The sequence below is a fragment of the Callorhinus ursinus genome, unplaced genomic scaffold, assembly GCF_003265705.2.
Source record: "Callorhinus ursinus isolate GAN/ISIS: 27379988/994484 unplaced genomic scaffold, GSC_fseal_2.0 scaffold123, whole genome shotgun sequence".
In the NCBI taxonomy this organism is placed as follows: Eukaryota; Metazoa; Chordata; class Mammalia; order Carnivora; family Otariidae; genus Callorhinus; species Callorhinus ursinus.
In genome coordinates, this window is record NW_027397185.1 from 614,146 (window position 1) to 632,540 (window position 18,395).

At 47.8% G+C, this 18,395-nt stretch overlaps 2 protein-coding genes across 2 annotated transcripts; one reads left to right on the forward strand and one right to left on the reverse strand.

The window, feature by feature from the left end:
* Positions 1-13,559: 13,559 nt before the first annotated feature.
* On the forward strand, positions 13,560-13,997 carry LOC112814532 (histone H2B type 1-F/J/L-like). Its single transcript, XM_025860083.2, has one exon. It carries the CDS (start codon positions 13,560-13,562, stop codon positions 13,938-13,940), a length of 381 nt encoding a protein of 126 aa, XP_025715868.1. The 3' UTR covers positions 13,941-13,997.
* Positions 13,998-16,305: 2,308 nt separating this feature from the next.
* Positions 16,306-18,319, reverse strand: H2BC26 (H2B clustered histone 26). The gene has a single exon (XM_025860084.2). The coding sequence runs from the start codon at positions 18,293-18,295 to the stop codon at positions 17,915-17,917; it is 381 nt and encodes a 126-aa protein (XP_025715869.1). The 5' UTR covers positions 18,296-18,319; the 3' UTR covers positions 16,306-17,914.
* Between the last annotated feature and the right edge of the window lie 76 nt (positions 18,320-18,395).

The window sequence follows — 18,395 nt, forward strand, 5'->3', positions numbered from 1 at the left end:
ACACAACAGTGTAATTCCCAATGTGTGCCGTGCACTTCGCAGCCGTGGTCCCCAAGATCCGAATGAGTCAGGATCACGTAAGTCAAGGAAAGGTCCCGTTCAAATATTTTCCTACACCAGGAGATCTGGCACAGCTGAGTCTCAGCTCCCCCCAGGACTGGGGATCCAAGTGCAGCGGGTGGGGGTGGCCACAGGGCAGACTCCTTGCTCAGCTAAGAGATCATCAAGGGCTCTCCTATTAGCAGGAACGAGTCTGGCCAGAGAGTCAAGGGATTTGGGTTGGGCAGCTCCTGGTTCAATAGCAGATTCCACAACATTTTCATGAGTTAAGGGGACGTCCCTAGTCATCACCTCCTTTGTGCTTGCTCCTAGCCAGGGGAGTAGGGATCTGCCAAAGGAAGCCAGTTTTGAATCATGATTGCCTCCTGGTCATGCCCATTTGGATCTGTGGCCCAGGACTCCCTCCCTGGTCAGCTCTAGGGAGGAAAGGTGATAGCCATGGGTGCCCGTAGGCCACACAGGTGGTTTTGTTCTGGGTACCCTTGCCTTGGGTCCCTTTCTTTGTCCAGAGCCTGGATGGAAGGTGCCCCAGGTTTGGGGTTGTTAGCCAGAGGCAGGGAGATGGATCCCCAGGTGAGCCTGGCACAGTAGAGATGGAGGGGTGAGTCTGTTCCCAAGAAACTGCGGCATTGCAAATCAAGGAGGGGGTTTAGATGGGCAGAACTGCAGGTTCACCAGCATCCTGGCAAATCCAACAGATTTTGCAGGGTGGATTATCCCCCTTTGCAGTGGCTGGAAATATGTGGCCAGTGGTCTTGTCCAGCATTTACACAGGACCAGATGTCAGGTGGAGCCCTCCTCAGGTTCGACACCTGCTGGTTTGGCAATGGCGTCAGCGATTGGGAATACTTGGTAGGGTCCTTTCAGTGAGTCTTGCTTTTGCAAGAGCATCAGAGTAAAGCAGCTAAGTGTTTTTAATGCCTGTGGGTAAAGGTGTGGTGAGTGTTTCTTCGATAAGGAAATGTAATTACTTCTGTGAGATGCCACAGTATAAGGTCATAGCTGGACAATGAGCATATTGACAAATGTCTCTGAACTTTGAACAATCCCTGGAATACCTCTATTACTCACATATACACACTCATTCAACCTAAGGTTTGACATCATGTATTTGACAACGTTTCCTATGTAATTTAGCACTCCAAAGAAACCTAATTAATCTAACATCCTTCCTCTACAAGGTGAGAGACACATCCTTTGAGATACTCCAGGATCCTGCTGGGAAATGTCAAAGTTAGTGTATGGTCAAAGGCTCCATTTAAAATTTGATTTGGGGGAGGGGTGCCTGGGTGGCTCACTCGTTGAGAGTCTGCCTTCGGCTCAGGTCATGGTCCCAGGGTCCTGGGATCGAGCCCCGCATCGGGCTCCCTGCTCCGCGGGAAGCCTGCTTCTCCCTCTCCCACTCCCCCTGCTTGTGTTCCCTCTCCCGCTGTCTCTGTCTGTCAAAATAAATAAATAAAATATTTAAAAAATAAAATAAAATAAAATTTGATTTGGGGGAAATGTCAAAAGGTTTGGACATTTGATTACATAGGATGACGGATTATCATGAAATAATATTTAATAATAAAATAATAAAATAATAATACTCACTCCTGTATTTGACCAAAGTGGCAATCAAGGAGGATAAAGGCAAAGACAGAAGTTTACAGAAGTGTGGACCAAACCTCCGTCTCGCACTACTGAGAAAACTGGGGTCCCCTAAGGATTCAGACACCTGATAAAGACAGTGTGAGGCAGGGCGAGGTATTTTGGTAAGACACAAAATCTTTGCTGTCTAAGCAGATTACTGAAGCTTTTAAAGAACATCATGATGGCTATAATCTCTTATTAAGAGCAGACCAAGAACACCTGGGTGGCTCCGTTGGTTAAGCATCTGCCTTTGGCTCAGGCCCTGATCTCAGGGTCCTGGGATCGAGCCCCGTGTCAGGCTCTCTGGTCAGCTGGGAGCTGCTTCTCCCTCTACCCCTCCCCCCGCTTGTGCTCTCTCTCGCTCTCTCAAATAAATAAGGAAAATCTTAAAAAAATTAAACAAAAAAAAGAGCAAACCAATCATCTAAGAAAACTTTTTCCTTTTGGCAGAGAAAACCAAATTCTAATTTTGTACTGTGTACTTTTTTTTTAATTTTTAAAAATTTATTTTTATTGTAGCAAAATATATGTATGACATATACATATACAACCACTATCCACTTAAGCAAAAATTAAAAACACAAATTTTACTATTATTCAGCAGTTGTGCTCCTTGGTATTTATGCAAATAGGTGAAGAAGTTGTCCACGAAAAAAACCTGCATATGGATGGTAATAGCAAGGTTATCTGTAATTGCTAAAACTTGGGAGCAACCAAGATACCCTTCAACAGAATGGATATACTATTGTACATACATACAATGAAATATTATTCAATATTAAAAAGAAATGAGCGGTCAAACCATGAAAAAACACAGAGGAAACCTAAGTACATATTACTGTGTAAAAGAAGCCCGTCTGGGGCGCCTGGGTGGCTCAGTCGTTAAGCATCTGCCTTCGGCTCGGGTCATGATCCCAGGGTCCTGGGATGGAGGCCCTCATCGGGCCCCCTGCTCGGCGGGAAGCCTGCTTCTCCTTCTCCCACTCCCCCTGCTTGTGTTCCTGCTCTTGCTATGTCTCTCTCTGTCAAATAAATAAATAAAATCTTAAAAAAAAAAAAAAAAAAGAAGCCCGTCTGGAAAGGCTACAAATTGTAAGATACAGAAAAACATCTGAGGGGATACACACCAGATCGTTAACAGTGGTTTTTTATATAGAGGATGGTAAGATTATGGATATTTTCTTTTCATTTGGATTTTTTTAAGTAACAAATTACTTACCTGAAAACAAATAAAAGCAAAGAGATGACATCATTGGTACACTAAGGTATTTTTTCATCTCGTTAGTCTATAAGTTGTTTGACGACAGGAGCAATAACATTAGGGATATGCACGGTTTTACACCAGAGAGTACCTCAGGTCTCAGAGTGTTCACACATACCACAGGGCAGGCTAAGACAGTCCGAGTGGGCTGAATGGAGACCCTAATCCAAATCCTCAGAACCTGTATTGCTTTATGTGGGTAAAAAATAAAAAAAAAAAAAAAAGAGTGACAATTACATTACAAAACAAAAGATGGGATTATGTGGGCACAAATCCAGGAATTCTGGGGAGGCCCCCAGGAGCTAGAGGCGGTGAGCAATGGATTCTCCCCTAGAGTTCCCAGAAGAAATGTGGCCCTGCTGGGTTTTCTGCCCTCCAGAACTCTCAGAGAGTAAATTTGTATTGTTTTCAGCTGCTCCATTTGTAGTTCGTTAAGGCAGCCTTAGGGAAGTAACACATCAGGTGTTCCCATTTTACCAACAGCAACCCTCAGGTGCAATTGTGCTGAATAGTCTTATGGCTACCAGGTAACAGAACGGATTAGAACCCAGATCTTTCGCCTCCAAGGGCAGAGCGGTACTTTTCCCATTACTCAATATTTTCTAGCGCTTACTTATTCAAATGAGTGGTAATTCAAGCATCCCAATGGAAAAAACCTGCCAAAATAATTTTTGGTAAGGATTATGAAAATAAGACAATTTGCTGAATTATCTTTTAAAATATATTTATCTTGGGCGCCTGGGTGGCTCAGTTGGTTAAGCGACTGCCTTCGGCTCAGGTCATGATCCTGGAGTCCCGGGATCGAGTCCCGCATCGGGCTCCCTGCTCGGCGGGGAGTCTGCTTCTCCCTCTGACCCTCCCCCCCCTTAATGTGCTTTCTCTCTCTCTCATTCTCTCTCTCTCAAATAAATAAATAAAATCTTTAAAAAAAAAAAAGAAATGCCACTTCCTTAAAAAAATAAAATAAAATAAAATATATTTATCTTGATGTTTTTAAGCCTTGCTATACGTTATGAAACATAAAGAAATCTAAGAAAAATGGGATGCCATCTATGAAATGCTTCAAAATTCAAGTGATACCGCTCTATTTCCAATTTATTTATTCACAAAGTGATTTCCCTTGGGCCTTGCTAATTTCTTTAGAACCTTGATTTGATTCACTTGACTAAATTCTCTCTTTTCTAGACATAAGATTCTAAAACCCGAGTGAGACCCCGTGAAAAAAAGACAGCTTCATTACCTGGAATACATGAATATTTTGCTCGAAATCCCAGTCCTTCAGGTTCTTCATCAGAACTAAACCTAAGCCACACGAATCTCCCTGTTGATCTAATTAGTGCGGGGCTTTTCACACCCCAGCAACGGTCTGTAAGTGCAGAGAAACCATAATGGCCCATCTTGAACCTCCAAGTGGCCAGACCGACATTCACATGATGGTTCTATATAATAATGTTCATCAAAGGTCAGCTCTACTCTTTGACGTGGAGCAGCTTCCAAAACGTAGATACACTCCTTTTTTTTTTTTTTTTTTAAAGACTTTATTTATTTGACACAGAGAGAGAGACAGCGAGAGAGGGAACACAAGCAGGGGGAGCGGGAGAGGGAGAAGCAGGCTTCCCGCGGAGCAGGGGGCCCGATGCGGGGCTCGATCCCAGGACCCTGGGATCATGACCTGAGCTGAAGGCAGATGCTTAGCGACTGAGCCACCCAGGTGCCCCAACGTAGATACACTCCTTGTTTGGTGGACTGGAGTCGGGATAATTTGGTGAGGTAAAATGACCTCCATTGCTGGTTCGAACCCAAAGGCCACACTGGGTTGCAGGAATATGCTTGATCCCGATATTTTGTGCATCTTGGGCCTTCCGGGCCACAGCAACCCCTTCGACTACGAGTGTTGTTGTTAATAACGCTGCCAGTGAGCAGTCGCTTCTCTGTTCGGAGTTGTGGCTACCCTCGTCTTCGATCTCCTGGTGAGTTCGTAGGTGTTCGGAATGGTTGGGTCCCTAATCGGCTGGATTCCTGAGCCCAGACGGAATCCAGGTCTCCCACTCTCCCGCCCCTCTGTACTGTGTACTGTGGATATTAGAAGGCATTCTTGAAAAACCTCAGGAAGTCCACTCCAGTCTCGACCGCATATAACAGTCCTTTCTCGCAAACCTCCTACAACTGTTTTCCCATATGTATCCATTCGGATTTCATCCCGTTTTTTTCTTCTCCCTTCTCATTTCACAGCAAGCCATCGCTTTACTTTCCTCACATACCTACTTTTCATACTATTTTCTTTCTCCCTTCTTATTTCTAAGTGGCTTTATGACATATTTTTTACAGTTTTATTTATTTAAGTGATCTCTACATCAAGGTGGGACTTGAGCTCCAGACCCTGATATGGAGAGTCGTGCACCCCTCCGACTGAGCCAGCCAGACACCCCGTTATTAGGTGTATTGATTAGAACTGTTAGCCCTCAGATTTCTCGGTTTCCAGTGAAAACTGAGGATGTGCGGACTGTCACACTGGCATGCTGTGGCCTGGGACATTTATAAATACGATTCCTAGTTTTCTGGGAGTATATTCTTCATACCAGCTTTCAAATGTGGCTGCAAACGTGTTTACTAAGAGACCCAGATAACCTTCATTCCTCCGTAAAGAGAAGCCAGAAGTGGATAAATCTTTGTTCAGGAATTCATGATTCCGCGTTTCTCATATTTAGAAAAGATCTGGATATTCAGCAAACGCCCATCACTCAAATTATCTCAGTATGCCTGGAAGGTTTCGGACTGCCAAAAAGATTTTGGAAGCTATTCTTCTTCAGTGGACATACCATAAAACATAATAATTGTTGAGAAGCTCATTTATAAACCATCATGTTATTTGCATCTATTTAATTCACTTGTTCCCAAGACTTATGGTTGGATTAGCCAGGACAATCTGATGAGATATTCAGCAGCTACCCATTATCTGAATTGTGTAAGAGAAATAACGAGCTTATTTAGTAAACCTAGGCAGACTCAAAGTATTGTATTTAATATTGTCAACTCTAAAGAAATGCCTTTTTTAGTTAAACCAACAAATTTAAGCTAGCTTGTATATACCAATGATGATCCTAAATTGCATGAACTAGAAAAATATGTTTCCTGGGTCTCCTGGATGGCTCAGGCTGTGATCCTGGGGTCCTGGGATCGAGCCCCGCATCGGGCTCCCTGCTCAGCGGGAAGCCTGCTTCTCCCTCTCCCACTCCCCCTGCTTGTGTTCCCTCTCTCGCTGTGTCTCTCTCTGTCAAATAAATAAATAAAATCTTAAAAAAAGAAAAAGAAAAAGATGTTTCTGAGAGTGTACTTGATCTTTATAAATGCTTGTTTGCCTCTCAGCCAATTACATAGACCAGTTTACAAATTCACTTTGGCACTACCATCCAGAGGTAGAAAAATATCACACATTTATAACGTGCATACATTGACACACAAAAACATACAGGCAGAGGCAAACAGATCCTACAGTCTTCACTCTAAAATTTTAACCGTGAGACAGGATAATGTAAACTCTCTAGTTTATAAAACAACAGGTGGATCCAATTTATGTTTCTGGCAGATGTTACGTTTATGTGCTCAGAGGGCAGATTGCCAAAGCTTTCCACTACTTCGTACGTGTGGAAGAGGTTTTTAAGATTTTTATTTGCCTCGACAATTAATCTCAGGGGGGTGTGGACTTGATTTTGAGCAAGAGACCTTTTATAACGGTTTGTATTTTTAGAAGCCTCCTTCCTCTCTTCCCTTCAGTGTCAGGGGTCTCTGGGCAGTGTTTTGGGCATGTCCTGGGGTGTTCACAATTCAAAGACACGGTAATATGGTCATCTCCAAGGGACACAGGAAGAATGCAAGTTTCCCTCCTAGGAGTTTGGGGTGTATTCGTCCATTATCAGAACTCTAGGGTAATTACTATTTAAATTTTTCCTTCCGCGCAGGACAGTTCTGTTTCCAAAGTCCTAATCTTTTACGGTGTCTGCAAGCATTTTGAGATGAATGGCAGACATTTGGGGAACCGTAAAGATAGGTGGACGCGTACTTGTTTCTAGAGCTGTATTTCTGGTTTTGCAAAGATTTGCCGGACGAGGACAGTGGATGGTGTAACAGCCTGAGTGATATCAAGGAGCTGACCCAGCCATCCAACAACATCACCCTCACTTTGCCTCTTGATATCAGGGGGATCCCCAACTGCAATGGAAAGCAAAGGATTCCTATGTTCCAGATTTTAACTGAGGAGGGAAGGCCTAAAACACAGTTCCTACCGGACTCTGAATATCAGGTTCCAGTTTGGTCAGCCTGTGACAGAGCCACATTTTAAAAAAATCCCTTTGCATATCTTGTCAGGTTTCAGGTGGGGCAAACAGTAGATATTCTTGGCGATATTAAACAGCCCTTTGGACGCAAGGGGGGGGTCCCCAAAGAGCATGCAAACTATGCGACCCTCCCAAGATGCACAGCCACTCCCAAAGAAAGGAAGATCTGGACAATTTTCCCTAAAGCTGGTGACAGTGGGTGGGACCCCGGCTGCAAATGGACCACAACCGGCCATATTTTGGGGTCCCCAACCTGACAGCTGCCCAACCAAGTTCCCAGGACACAAAACAAGACAAACGTAAGGCACTAGTTGTCCCTGGGAGAGAAAGGACCGACAATCTATGGGTACCCGACTGCAAATCCACAAGTCACCATTCCAAGATCTCAGTTTTACAAATGTGATTCTCCTGCTGACCCAAATTTGGAAAAGAAGGGAGGATGTGAGATTTTACCTACCTCTCTCGACCAAGCCCCGCAGGTGGAGGTCTGGTAAGATTTCTCAGCCTGTGCCGGCTTCTGCCTTCTTTCCCAGGACCTCGTCTGTCTGCAGATTCTGGAGCGAGTGAGGTGTCCCAGCGAGTGTCAACTGTAACGGAAGAAAAACAACTTTCTGTCTAGCTTTTACGGTGAGTGCTTGGCTGAGACCCCTTTTGTTCTGGGACACCTCATAATGGACGAGCTCATCTAGGAGAAAAGTTCTCCACGGTGGCCACTGTGTCTCAGGATTACCTTTGGACATCCAGATGGCCAACAGACACATGGAAAGATGCTCAACATCACCTAGCATGAAGAAGTGCAAATCAAAACCATGATGAGCTATCACCTCACACTGGTCACAATGGCTGGAAATAACAACTCAGGAAACAACCCAAGAAACAACAGGTGCTGGCGGGGATGCGGAGAAAGGGGAACCCGCGTGCACCGTTGGTGGGAATGCAAGCTGGTGCAGCTACTCTGGAAAATAGTGTGGAAGTTCCCCCAAAAATTAAAAATAGAGCTACCCTATGACCCAGCAATTGCCCTACTGGCTATTTACCCTAAAGATACAGATGTAGTGAAAAGAAGGGCCACATGCACCCCAATGTTCATAGCAGCAATGTCACAATAGCCAAGCTGTGGAAAGAGCCAAGATGCCCTTCAACAGATGAATGGATAGAGATGTGGTCCATATATACAAGGAATATTACTCAGCCATCAGAAAGGATGAATACCCAACTTTTACATCCACATGGATGGGACTGGAGGAGATTATGCTAAGTGAAATAAGTCAAGCAGAGAAAGTCAATTATCATATGGTTTCAGTCATATTTGAAAGTCAAGAAAAAAGCAAAGTGGCAAAGGAAAATAAGACACAAACCAAGAAACAGACCCTTAACTACACAGAATAAGCTGATGGTGACCAGAGGGGAGGTGGGCAGGGTGATGGGGGAACCAGGTGATGGGGATGAAGGAGGGCACTTGTGATGAGCACCGGGGGTTGGATGGAAGTACAATAGTGAGTCACTATACTGTGCTCCTGGATCTAATATTACCCCGCATGTTAACTAACTGGAATTAGAATAAAAACTTTAAAAAAGAAAGAAGATGATGTTTGGTATGGTTAACCTGCTTGTTCAGCCTTTAAACAAACTTTGATTCACCTGAGGCCTCACACTGGACCAAGCCCAACCTCAGTCGCACCCAATCCAACCCCAGACCGTGCCAGGTTTGTACGTTGGGCCCAGTCTGACTTCAGCCGTTTTCTGGTCTGGAAGCTCATAACACAATAGCTCAGACCAGAACAAGAGCAGGACTTCTCCACGACCACCAGGCGTGGCAAGACAGTGGTGGGCTCAGATTCAGCTCCCTGACCTGGTCCCACCTCTGCTGCCATGGTCTCCCGTCTCTCAGTCACCCCTGGAGATGCGCTTTGATTGCAGATCGATCCACTCTCTTCTGCCTGCTGAAATCCTGCGGAATGAGCACAGAAGACGCTTTGGCCAACCCGAGGTCGAAACCCAGTCTCCTTGCACAGGATGTGGGGCAGTACCTGTCTCAGCCGGGATGCTGCACAAGTGGGCCCAGAGCCCCCATCCCCGTGAGGAGTAGGGCAGCACTTTGGAGGGGTGGGTGCCCAGCCTCCTGCCGAGGGAGGTTCGGCAAATAAATCTTAAAAAAAAAAGAGAGAGAGAGAAGAAATCTGAACTGGACTTACGTGCCCAGACTGTAGAGAGTTTTCCTTTGACCACTCCCTGCCTTGCCCCCACTCCCTCTCAGACAGTCTCGGCTTGCCCTACACTGTTCCATCTGTCAGTGCGCCATGTTGCTCCTGGCCCCAGGCGCTGTGACAAACACCACCGACCGGGCCACTTGAACAACAGGCATTCATCCTCAGGGTTCTGGGGGCTGGAAGTCCAAGACCAGGTACCAGCCAGGTGGGTTCCTGATGGGGTCTCTCTTCCAGGCTTGCAGAAGGCCCCCTTCTCAACACGTCCTCACATGGAACAGAGAGAGAGAAGCAAGTACTGTCCTGGCTCTTTTTTTTTTTTTTTTTAAGATTTTATTTATTTATTTGACAGAGAGACACAGCGAGAGAGGGAACACAAGCAGGGGGAGTGGGAGAGGGAGAAGCAGGCTTCCCGTGGAGCAGGGAGCCCGACGCGGGGCTCGATCCCGGGACCCTGGGTCCATGACCTGAGCCGAAGGCGGACGCACAATGACTGAGCCACCCAGGCGCCCCACGTCCTAGCTCTTCTTATAAGGACAGTAACCCCTCCCAAAGGCCCCAGCGCCATGACCTCCTATAACCCTACTCTCCTCCCAAAGGCCCCAGCTCCTGACATCAATCCACTGGGGATTAGGGTTTCAACACATGCGTTTGGGGAAGACACACACATCCAGTCCATAGTACCGGCCCAGGAGAGCCTGGTTCTGACTTTCTGGCACTAACCAGCCACTCTGTGGGGGTAGAGGGACTCTCGAAACTTAGCACCTACACAGAAACACAGCCTCTTACTCGAGGCCGTGCCTAGAAATACTCACCTCCTCTCCCACACCCCAAGGAAGCCAAGAACCCCCAGCAGGACCTGTGGAGGACCAGCGTTCCAAGGGCTGGCAGGACCCCCACCCCCGCATGGGGCCTGCAGGTTGAGGGAAACCCAGGGCCAGCTCCATTGGCCAGCAACCTGAGCCCACACCAGGGCTGCCCCGAGAAGCGTCCCGAGATCGCCTCGATGCCCTGCTGTAGGGCATCCTACAAGTCTCAGTAGTCTCTGGACAAGATGCCGAGGTTCTCATTTTGCACCAGTTCCTGAAAATCCTGTCACTGGCTCTCTGACATAGTCAAAGCATGTCCCCCCCAAACCTCCAGCTCCTCAGTTGCAGAAACGCTTTCCTCCCTGACATCGCAAACCTGTTAACAGCCCCAGTGCCTGCCTCCCATGAGCCCCAGCTGAGACAGAAAGACCGCCTCTGAATGGGGAGTTTCGGGAAGACGTCAGAGAGATCGGAGCCAACTAAATCTGCAGGCAAAAGGAGAGCAGTTCCTGCTTGGAGTGCACCTCCTGGGTGAGATCAAGCCTCAGACCTCTTCCAGTGGTGCTGGGAGCCTAGATGAATCATCTCTATGCATTACCCATTACATCGCCCAGAGAACACGGTAACGATGTCCGCAAAAGTGGTTTGGATAGATGATGCGGAAACAAGCTCTTTTTCTATTTTCTTAAGTGCCTTGTGTTCAAAGACTTTATCGTCCTAGTGGGATCCGCGATTGTGGAAGTCGGTGCGATTTCATCGATAATACCATCTTTCTACCGCAGGAGAAATTATACAACGTCTGACTTTTTTTTTTTTTTTTTTGGCCAGGAACTTAAATACAGAGCAATGCATCTGTGTTTTAATATTTTTCTTCTACACACCACATCACAGTGGTGTTCCTTCCTTCTACAAAATGAAAGAAAGGTCCCTATCCAAAAATTTTCCAACTCTAGGTTGCAGTTGGCTTGGTGCCTGGTACCAGTCAACCTGACTTCCAGGGTCAGCTCCTGCCTCACGGGCTGCTTAACTTGCGACACATTTTCTCCAGCCTTCTGCTGCCCATCTGTAAGATGGGGTTGATAATAGTGCAGTCCTGGAAAGGCTGTTATGGGCACCACATTGAATTAGGTATTTAATAAACGGTTCCCTATCTCCTAATGAGCTCCATAGAAATATCTGTTAAATCAATTATATATCTTTAAGGTAAAGAGATAAAATGGTTTAATGCTGAGTATGTCCAAAGCAGCTCAGGGCACCCAAATGTCAAGAGGCCCGTGGACCTCAGAGAACTTATTTGCATATGGAGGGCATTTGTGTTGGTATCTTGAAGGTATCTTGTTAACTGCTCTGAAGCTGTGAGCCATTTTGTCTTGGGGGCACCGTTAAGTTTCCTGGCCTGCTTGGAGAATGCCCTGGGTGGCTAAGGTGGCCAGAGAAGTGACCCCCTGAACAGAGCTGTTTGAAATACAGATTCTGAGTCAATACCTTTGAGGTGGAGCCCAAGATTCTGCATTTCTAACGAGCTTCCCAGGTGATGCTGAAGTAAGTGAGAAATGTGAATTCTGAACACCTTTTCTTTCCCTCTTGGCGTTTAACATATAGGGAAACTTAACTCATGTTTATAGGAATTAATCTGGTAACTTCTGATAAAAACAGGACAAAAGGTCCAAAATGGAGTGCCTCATGCTAAGCTTCTGGTCAGCTAACCAAGACTTAATTTATGGAAAGTGTTAGCTCTCCCAGAATGCTGTCAGTCAGGAATTCCCTGATCAGCTCCAGTGAGGTAATTGGTCTGATAGCCCCCTGCCATCCTGGAAAAGGAAAGGGACCTTGCAATATTGCTTTCTTTGCTTCGCGTGACTTCTTGTTCACACTCAGTTCTGCCTATACACGTTTTTCAGTTTGTACAGCTCCTTGGAACTCCTTTCTATCTGTTAGATTGGGTGCTGCCTGATTCTAATCAATTCTTGCTCAAATACATTCTTAACATTTTTAATAGGCCTTGGCTTATCATTTAACAGGTCTACAAGCCTGTGTTCTGAGGCCTAGAGAACAATAGCACTTACCTGCAGGATTTTTTTTTTTTTTAAGGTTTATTTATTTGAGAGCGAGAGCGGGTCCTCACGCGGGCCCACCATTGGGGGGCAGGGGGAGAGAATTTTCAAGTAGACTCCCCACTGACATGGAGACTGTTGCGGGGCTCAATCCCAGCACCCAGAGATCACGACCCCAGATCCCCACCTGAGCCGAAACCAAGAGTCCAGCTCAACCCACTGCGCCAGGCAGGTGCCTCCAACCGTCGGACGTTTTGGCAGACTAGATGAGATCCTACGCATCTAAGCACTTAGCATGTACCTGTCACTTCAAAGGGGAGTCGTCAGCGTTGACATTAACAATGTGAAGGAGAGGGCGCCTCGGTGGCTCAGTTGGTTGGGCGACTGCCTTCGGCTCAGGTCATGATCCTGGAGTCCCGGGATCGAGTCCCACATCGGGCTCCCTGCTCAGCAGGGAGTCTGCTTCTCCCTCTGACCCTCTTCCCTCTCGTGCTTTCTATCTCTCGTTCTCTCTCTCTCAAATAAATAAAATCTTAAAAAAAAGACAAAAAAACAATTTGAAGGACTTTTTCCCTTGAAACGGATTCATTTCCTCCCTCCAGTTGAACGCCTGCCCTGTAGCTACACTTCCAATACGAGTACCTTAATGAATTTTCGGTGTTTATCTAGAGTCCTTCGCATTTGCTCATGAACTCTTACACTGGCCTCTTGGCGGGGGTGGGACGGACGATATGATGGGAAATAGTTAAATTTTTCCCCATTCCCCTCTGCTCAGTAAGTATCAGCTTCTCCTCCCCAGCCTTTGGCCTCAGAGCTGTGTTTGCCCTTGGCCGGAGACGATGGAGGCGCGGGGTTAAAGCGGCTTTTATTTCCGTATTTTGGCGTCCTTTTTCCGGTCCCTATTTCGTCCCATCCAGAACCTACGACTAGACAAAGAGCCCTCTCCCGGCCGGAACGAAGAGCCTCAAACCTGACTCCCGCGCGCGGCACACGCGTCTTCCGATTGGTCGGCTTACCGTCCACTAGGAGAGAAGAGCGGCGTCTGCTATTTACATAAATTCCTAGCGGTCCCGGCGGCGCAGCCGGCCGTCCAATCGGATTCCAGCGATTTGGAGCCTTCATTTGAATATGGAGACCATAAATAGCGCTGCCGGAGCCGCCCGCGCGCCTCTGGGCGCTGTCCCGCCGCCGCCCCGCCAGCCATGCCCGAGCCGTCCCGCTCGGCGCCCGCGCCCAAGAAGGGCTCCAAGAAGGCCGTCACCAAGGCGCAGAAGAAGGACGGCAAGAAGCGCAAGCGCAGCCGCAAGGAGAGCTACTCCATCTACGTGTACAAGGTGCTGAAGCAGGTGCACCCCGACACCGGCATCTCGTCCAAGGCCATGGGCATCATGAACTCGTTCGTCAACGACATCTTCGAGCGCATCGCCAGCGAGGCGTCGCGCCTGGCGCATTACAACAAGCGCTCGACCATCACGTCCCGCGAGGTGCAGACGGCCGTGCGCCTGCTGCTGCCCGGGGAGCTGGCCAAGCACGCCGTGTCGGAGGGCACCAAGGCCGTCACCAAGTACACCAGCTCCAAGTGAGGCGCGCCGGGCGCCCTGGAACCCAAAGGCTCTTTTCAGAGCCACCTCTGTGCTCAGAAAAGAGCGTGCCACCCGGTCTAATCTAGTGCTGCTCCATGGGGGTCCTGGGGCACTGGAGTGCGCGACGGGGCGCGAGACTTGGTCTAAAGCTGAATTCCTCTAACGGCGTGTGTCCCGCAAAGGCCTCTCGCCTCAGTCTCCACCGAGCCAGCAGCGGCAGAGGGAGCGCGCCCTTGGCTTTATAAAGGCGGGGGCCCAGTGGGGTGAGGGCGCGCGTCACCTCCAGGAAGTCCTCAGGCCACCCTCCCAAGCAGCACCCCCCCCCGCCCCGGTCCCTGAATGGGTGAGGTCGGGGTGCGCTGGGCGCGATGGTAGTGAGGCTCTGGGTGTTGTGCGGCTTTGGTGGTGGCGTCCTTCCCTGGCCCCACTGGGCACCAGGAGCCTCTGGCCACAGCCCCCTCAAGCAGTGTTGAGTTGAAGCAGCTTTTTATGGGCATCGAGCGTTTCTGTTGGAAAAATCAGAGCGGCGGGAGCGCAGATCGTGGCCTCCGAACTCCCACTCCGCCAAAATCCTTCCTATTAGGATACCGCTATTTTTTTTTTCGAAAAACGTGTATACTTTTAACATAAGCCTAGTAAAGCGGCCAAATATCTTTTTTATTGTGTTCATTAGTTTCAGATGTGTTTAATATTTTATCAGTACCTGTGTAACACCCAGTGGAAAGAGCCTTTTTAACAAAACGAATGGAGGGCATTTAAGGAAAACAAAACAAAAACAAATAGGTAAATGATACGCAAAGGGGATAAAATGTGCCTGCTTCATAACTGAAGCATCCGGCTCCCTGGCCCTAAAAACATCTGGTACTGGTGACTCCCGAAGTACAAAGCACACCTCCAAGAGCACCCTAGTCTTCGAAAGCCAGCAGGCCTCCCACGATCTGGGTGGAAGCCTTGGTTCCCTCAGGCGGGCCTTGGCCTGATTCCTGTGCCCTAGGGGCCTCACACCATCTCTGGTGACTGCCACGCTTCCTTCAGCATTTAACCTATTACACAGTAAGCTGTTTGTTTGCTTTTTTATTAAAGGGATAGCCCCTCCCACTCAAAATTGACTTGAGATTTTTAGCTGAGATGGAGGGTCGGGAGTTTCTTAAAGGCGCCTCAGGTAAGATACCTGTGAAATCCCTCCAGTGCCTTCCAGATCTAAGCGTTTACTTCGTTATCTCAAACCCAGAGAATTCTTCCATTGTGTTGGGTCCTCCCTCTCCGAGCCTCTGTGCTGTCAATACCCAGCGAGCCTCTTGCTCCAACCTCCAGCTTAACGTAAATCACGTTTCTCTTGCTCTGTTGTAGCAGTATTACAAACGTGGGCTCTCTATTCAATCTGCCTCCATTTTCTTGATTTATAAATTCTCAACAGCAGGGACTCTCACCCTGCATCTCCCGTAACAGATTCCCTGGGAGGAGAGGGCCCAATCGGGCCCATGCTCCGACCGGGGCTGCGGGGCTGGCTGTCTGCAGCCTCCACCATACTGTTGAGCAAATAGAGGCAGTGGTCTTTTTTTTTTTTCTTCATGCTAATGAAGTGTGTGTGCCAGAGCCCCGAAAAGACTGAGAAATTAATCTGCATTTTGCATTACCCACAACAAAACATTCTCATACTGTTGTATTTGGGATTTATTCTCCTTTTTTATTTTTGTTGCCTACTGCTAGCAATTTCACACACTGGTGGAGACGAGTTTCATTTCATTAAACCTGTGTCTTAAGCTCATTATGCAGGCAGAGAATCACGTGGGTCCGGGAGACTAGTTTCCCGTTGCCTCATGAAGATACTGACTCCTAATCTACCTGGGTAGTGGGCTGAGGGATCAGACACAATCAGGAGGCCCCTGCTTCATAGTGGAGGGCTGGATTCTGCAGTGTTCAGTATGAATCATACATCTCTTAAAATTAAAGGTGTTGATTCTGATGATACCTCACCCGTTTTCAAATGCTGGGATAACTAGGAATGATAGAATGGAGTAAAATAGCCAAGACAAAATTTCTGTCACTATGGGTTTTTGGGTGTTTTTTGTTTTGTCTGTAAATATTGGTTCAGAGCATGTATCTAAAAAAGAAAGTAAAGGGTAAGCCAGGATGCACACCGGTATCACTCTAACCATAACAATACTATATGTGCCTATTGAGGCATAAACTGAACGAATAATGCAGGGAGCATCACCACCAATCTCACTGAATGACGTAGGTTTCACCAAGATTAAATCTGATTGTTTGAGGATTACAATTATCTCTCTTTGATAACTGTGTACCAAAATTATGTTTTCATCCATTGCGCACCGCCCAGGTGATTTTTTAAGTATTTATAAAATTTCAATTTACATAACTTTTATTAACTTTTTTTTTTGGATAAGGAAGGGTAGTAGATAAAACAATTAAAAACATATCTTACATTTGGATGAAAATCTGAGAGGTGCAATGGGTATGAGTTCAGGGAGAAAAAAAGGATCATCTAGGCCATCTCAGTGTTAACGAAGAATTTGATCGTGTGTTCTATGAATTGATTATGGTATCGAATTGCTATTTCAATAGATACCTTGAAAAGATTGATGTGATCACCTATATCTCAATCAAAAAAAATTTGAAAGTGTGTAACAGCTCAAGAACTTTACAAATATTCCAACGTTTCTTTAAAAATTTTTGTTGGTAACGTCCTGTGTTGGGATTTGCATCCTTGTTAACTATTAGAACTAAGGATAAAAGTATTTTAGATGTCAACTGAAAAACGTGTGAGATTTTAAATCCCTTTAGATTGGACCCACGCAGAAGGAATGGGTGGGTGGGCTTCCAGCCGCTGGGGCGGAGGACGCCCGGGTGGCGACGTTCCCTCCAGACCCTCCCGCCCAGCCCGATACCCGACCGGCCTCCTTCCGAGAGACGATTTGCAAAAACACGACTGTTCTCTTTCATTGTGTATCAATGCCACCACCTTCCAATACATCTAAGACTCAAACACGCTCAAGGCAGCGATTAAAAATCCCTTGTTTACAAATAAGAAGAGCAAAGTGAAGGAAAAGGCAAAGCGATGTCTTTTCCCAAGTGAAGACTCTTCGTGCCAAAGCGCTTTCTCGGACCAAGAGAACACTTTCCAAATTAAATGTCATAAATTCAAAGAAAGGGGGAATTCTACGTCACTGACGCTTCACAGAATATAATAACAAAGTTGCTGAAAGGGGAAGGAGCCAATTGGTTCAGAAAAGGAGGCATTACAGAGAAAAGGAATTATTGTCCTGAGCCATCCCCGCAGCAGGAAGCGGCTTATTACATCTGGCTCCCGCGCACAGGACGCTGCCGTCTCCCTCTCGGTTCCAATGCCGCTGCAAGATCCAGCCACGCAAATATCCTCCCGGAAATGTCCCCTGCTTGAGAAGAAAGACGTCCGGTCCAGGCAGGGATGCAGCTCCAGGCGCCACCGCCCGGGCTGCGCAACAACCAAGTCCTCAGCTCCGGAGTCCATTCATCAGGGACACCGGGGAAGGCAGGCTCGCATGAGGTCCTTACGGAAGCAATGACCCGCGCCCTTCACCCACAGGGGCACGCCACGCGCGGACCGTGCGCGGCCTGGGAGTCCACGCGCGCAAACGCCGGGGATACGCTCTGCAGCCACCAGAGGACGCAGAGCTCAAGGGTCCTACTTCGACTAACGATGCATTGATAGCCCCCAAGGGGAGGGTGGACACGGGATCCTTGGTCGCACTGGCCACGGCCACCATCCCAGACCTCCGTAAAGAACACTTACACATTCTTCCTCTCTGCTCACGTACGCACAGGCGCGCGCACACACAAACCCGATAACCAGGAAACGGACGCACACAACGGAATTGGTTCACATGACAACCCTTCACCGTGTTCGAAACCCTTTTTCGATTGTGTGGGTGGCTCTGAAAAGAGCCTTTGGGTTCCGGGGCGCCCGGCGCGCCTCACTTGGAGCTGGTGTACTTGGTGACGGCCTTGGTGCCCTCCGACACGGCGTGCTTGGCCAGCTCCCCGGGCAGCAGCAGGCGCACGGCCGTCTGCACCTCGCGGGACGTGATGGTCGAGCGCTTGTTGTAATGCGCCAGGCGCGACGCCTCGCTGGCGATGCGCTCGAAGATGTCGTTGACGAACGAGTTCATGATGCCCATGGCCTTGGACGAGATGCCGGTGTCGGGGTGCACCTGCTTCAGCACCTTGTACACGTAGATGGAGTAGCTCTCCTTGCGGCTGCGCTTGCGCTTCTTGCCGTCCTTCTTCTGCGCCTTGGTGACGGCCTTCTTGGAGCCCTTCTTGGGCGCGGGGGCCGACTTGGACGGATCAGGCATGATGGCAGATCTCTCCAAACAAAAGGAGCCCACGTCCTGAGGAACTGTATTTATACGTCCTGTATGCAAATGAAGGATCCAGCGTTCCTCGTTTCTGATA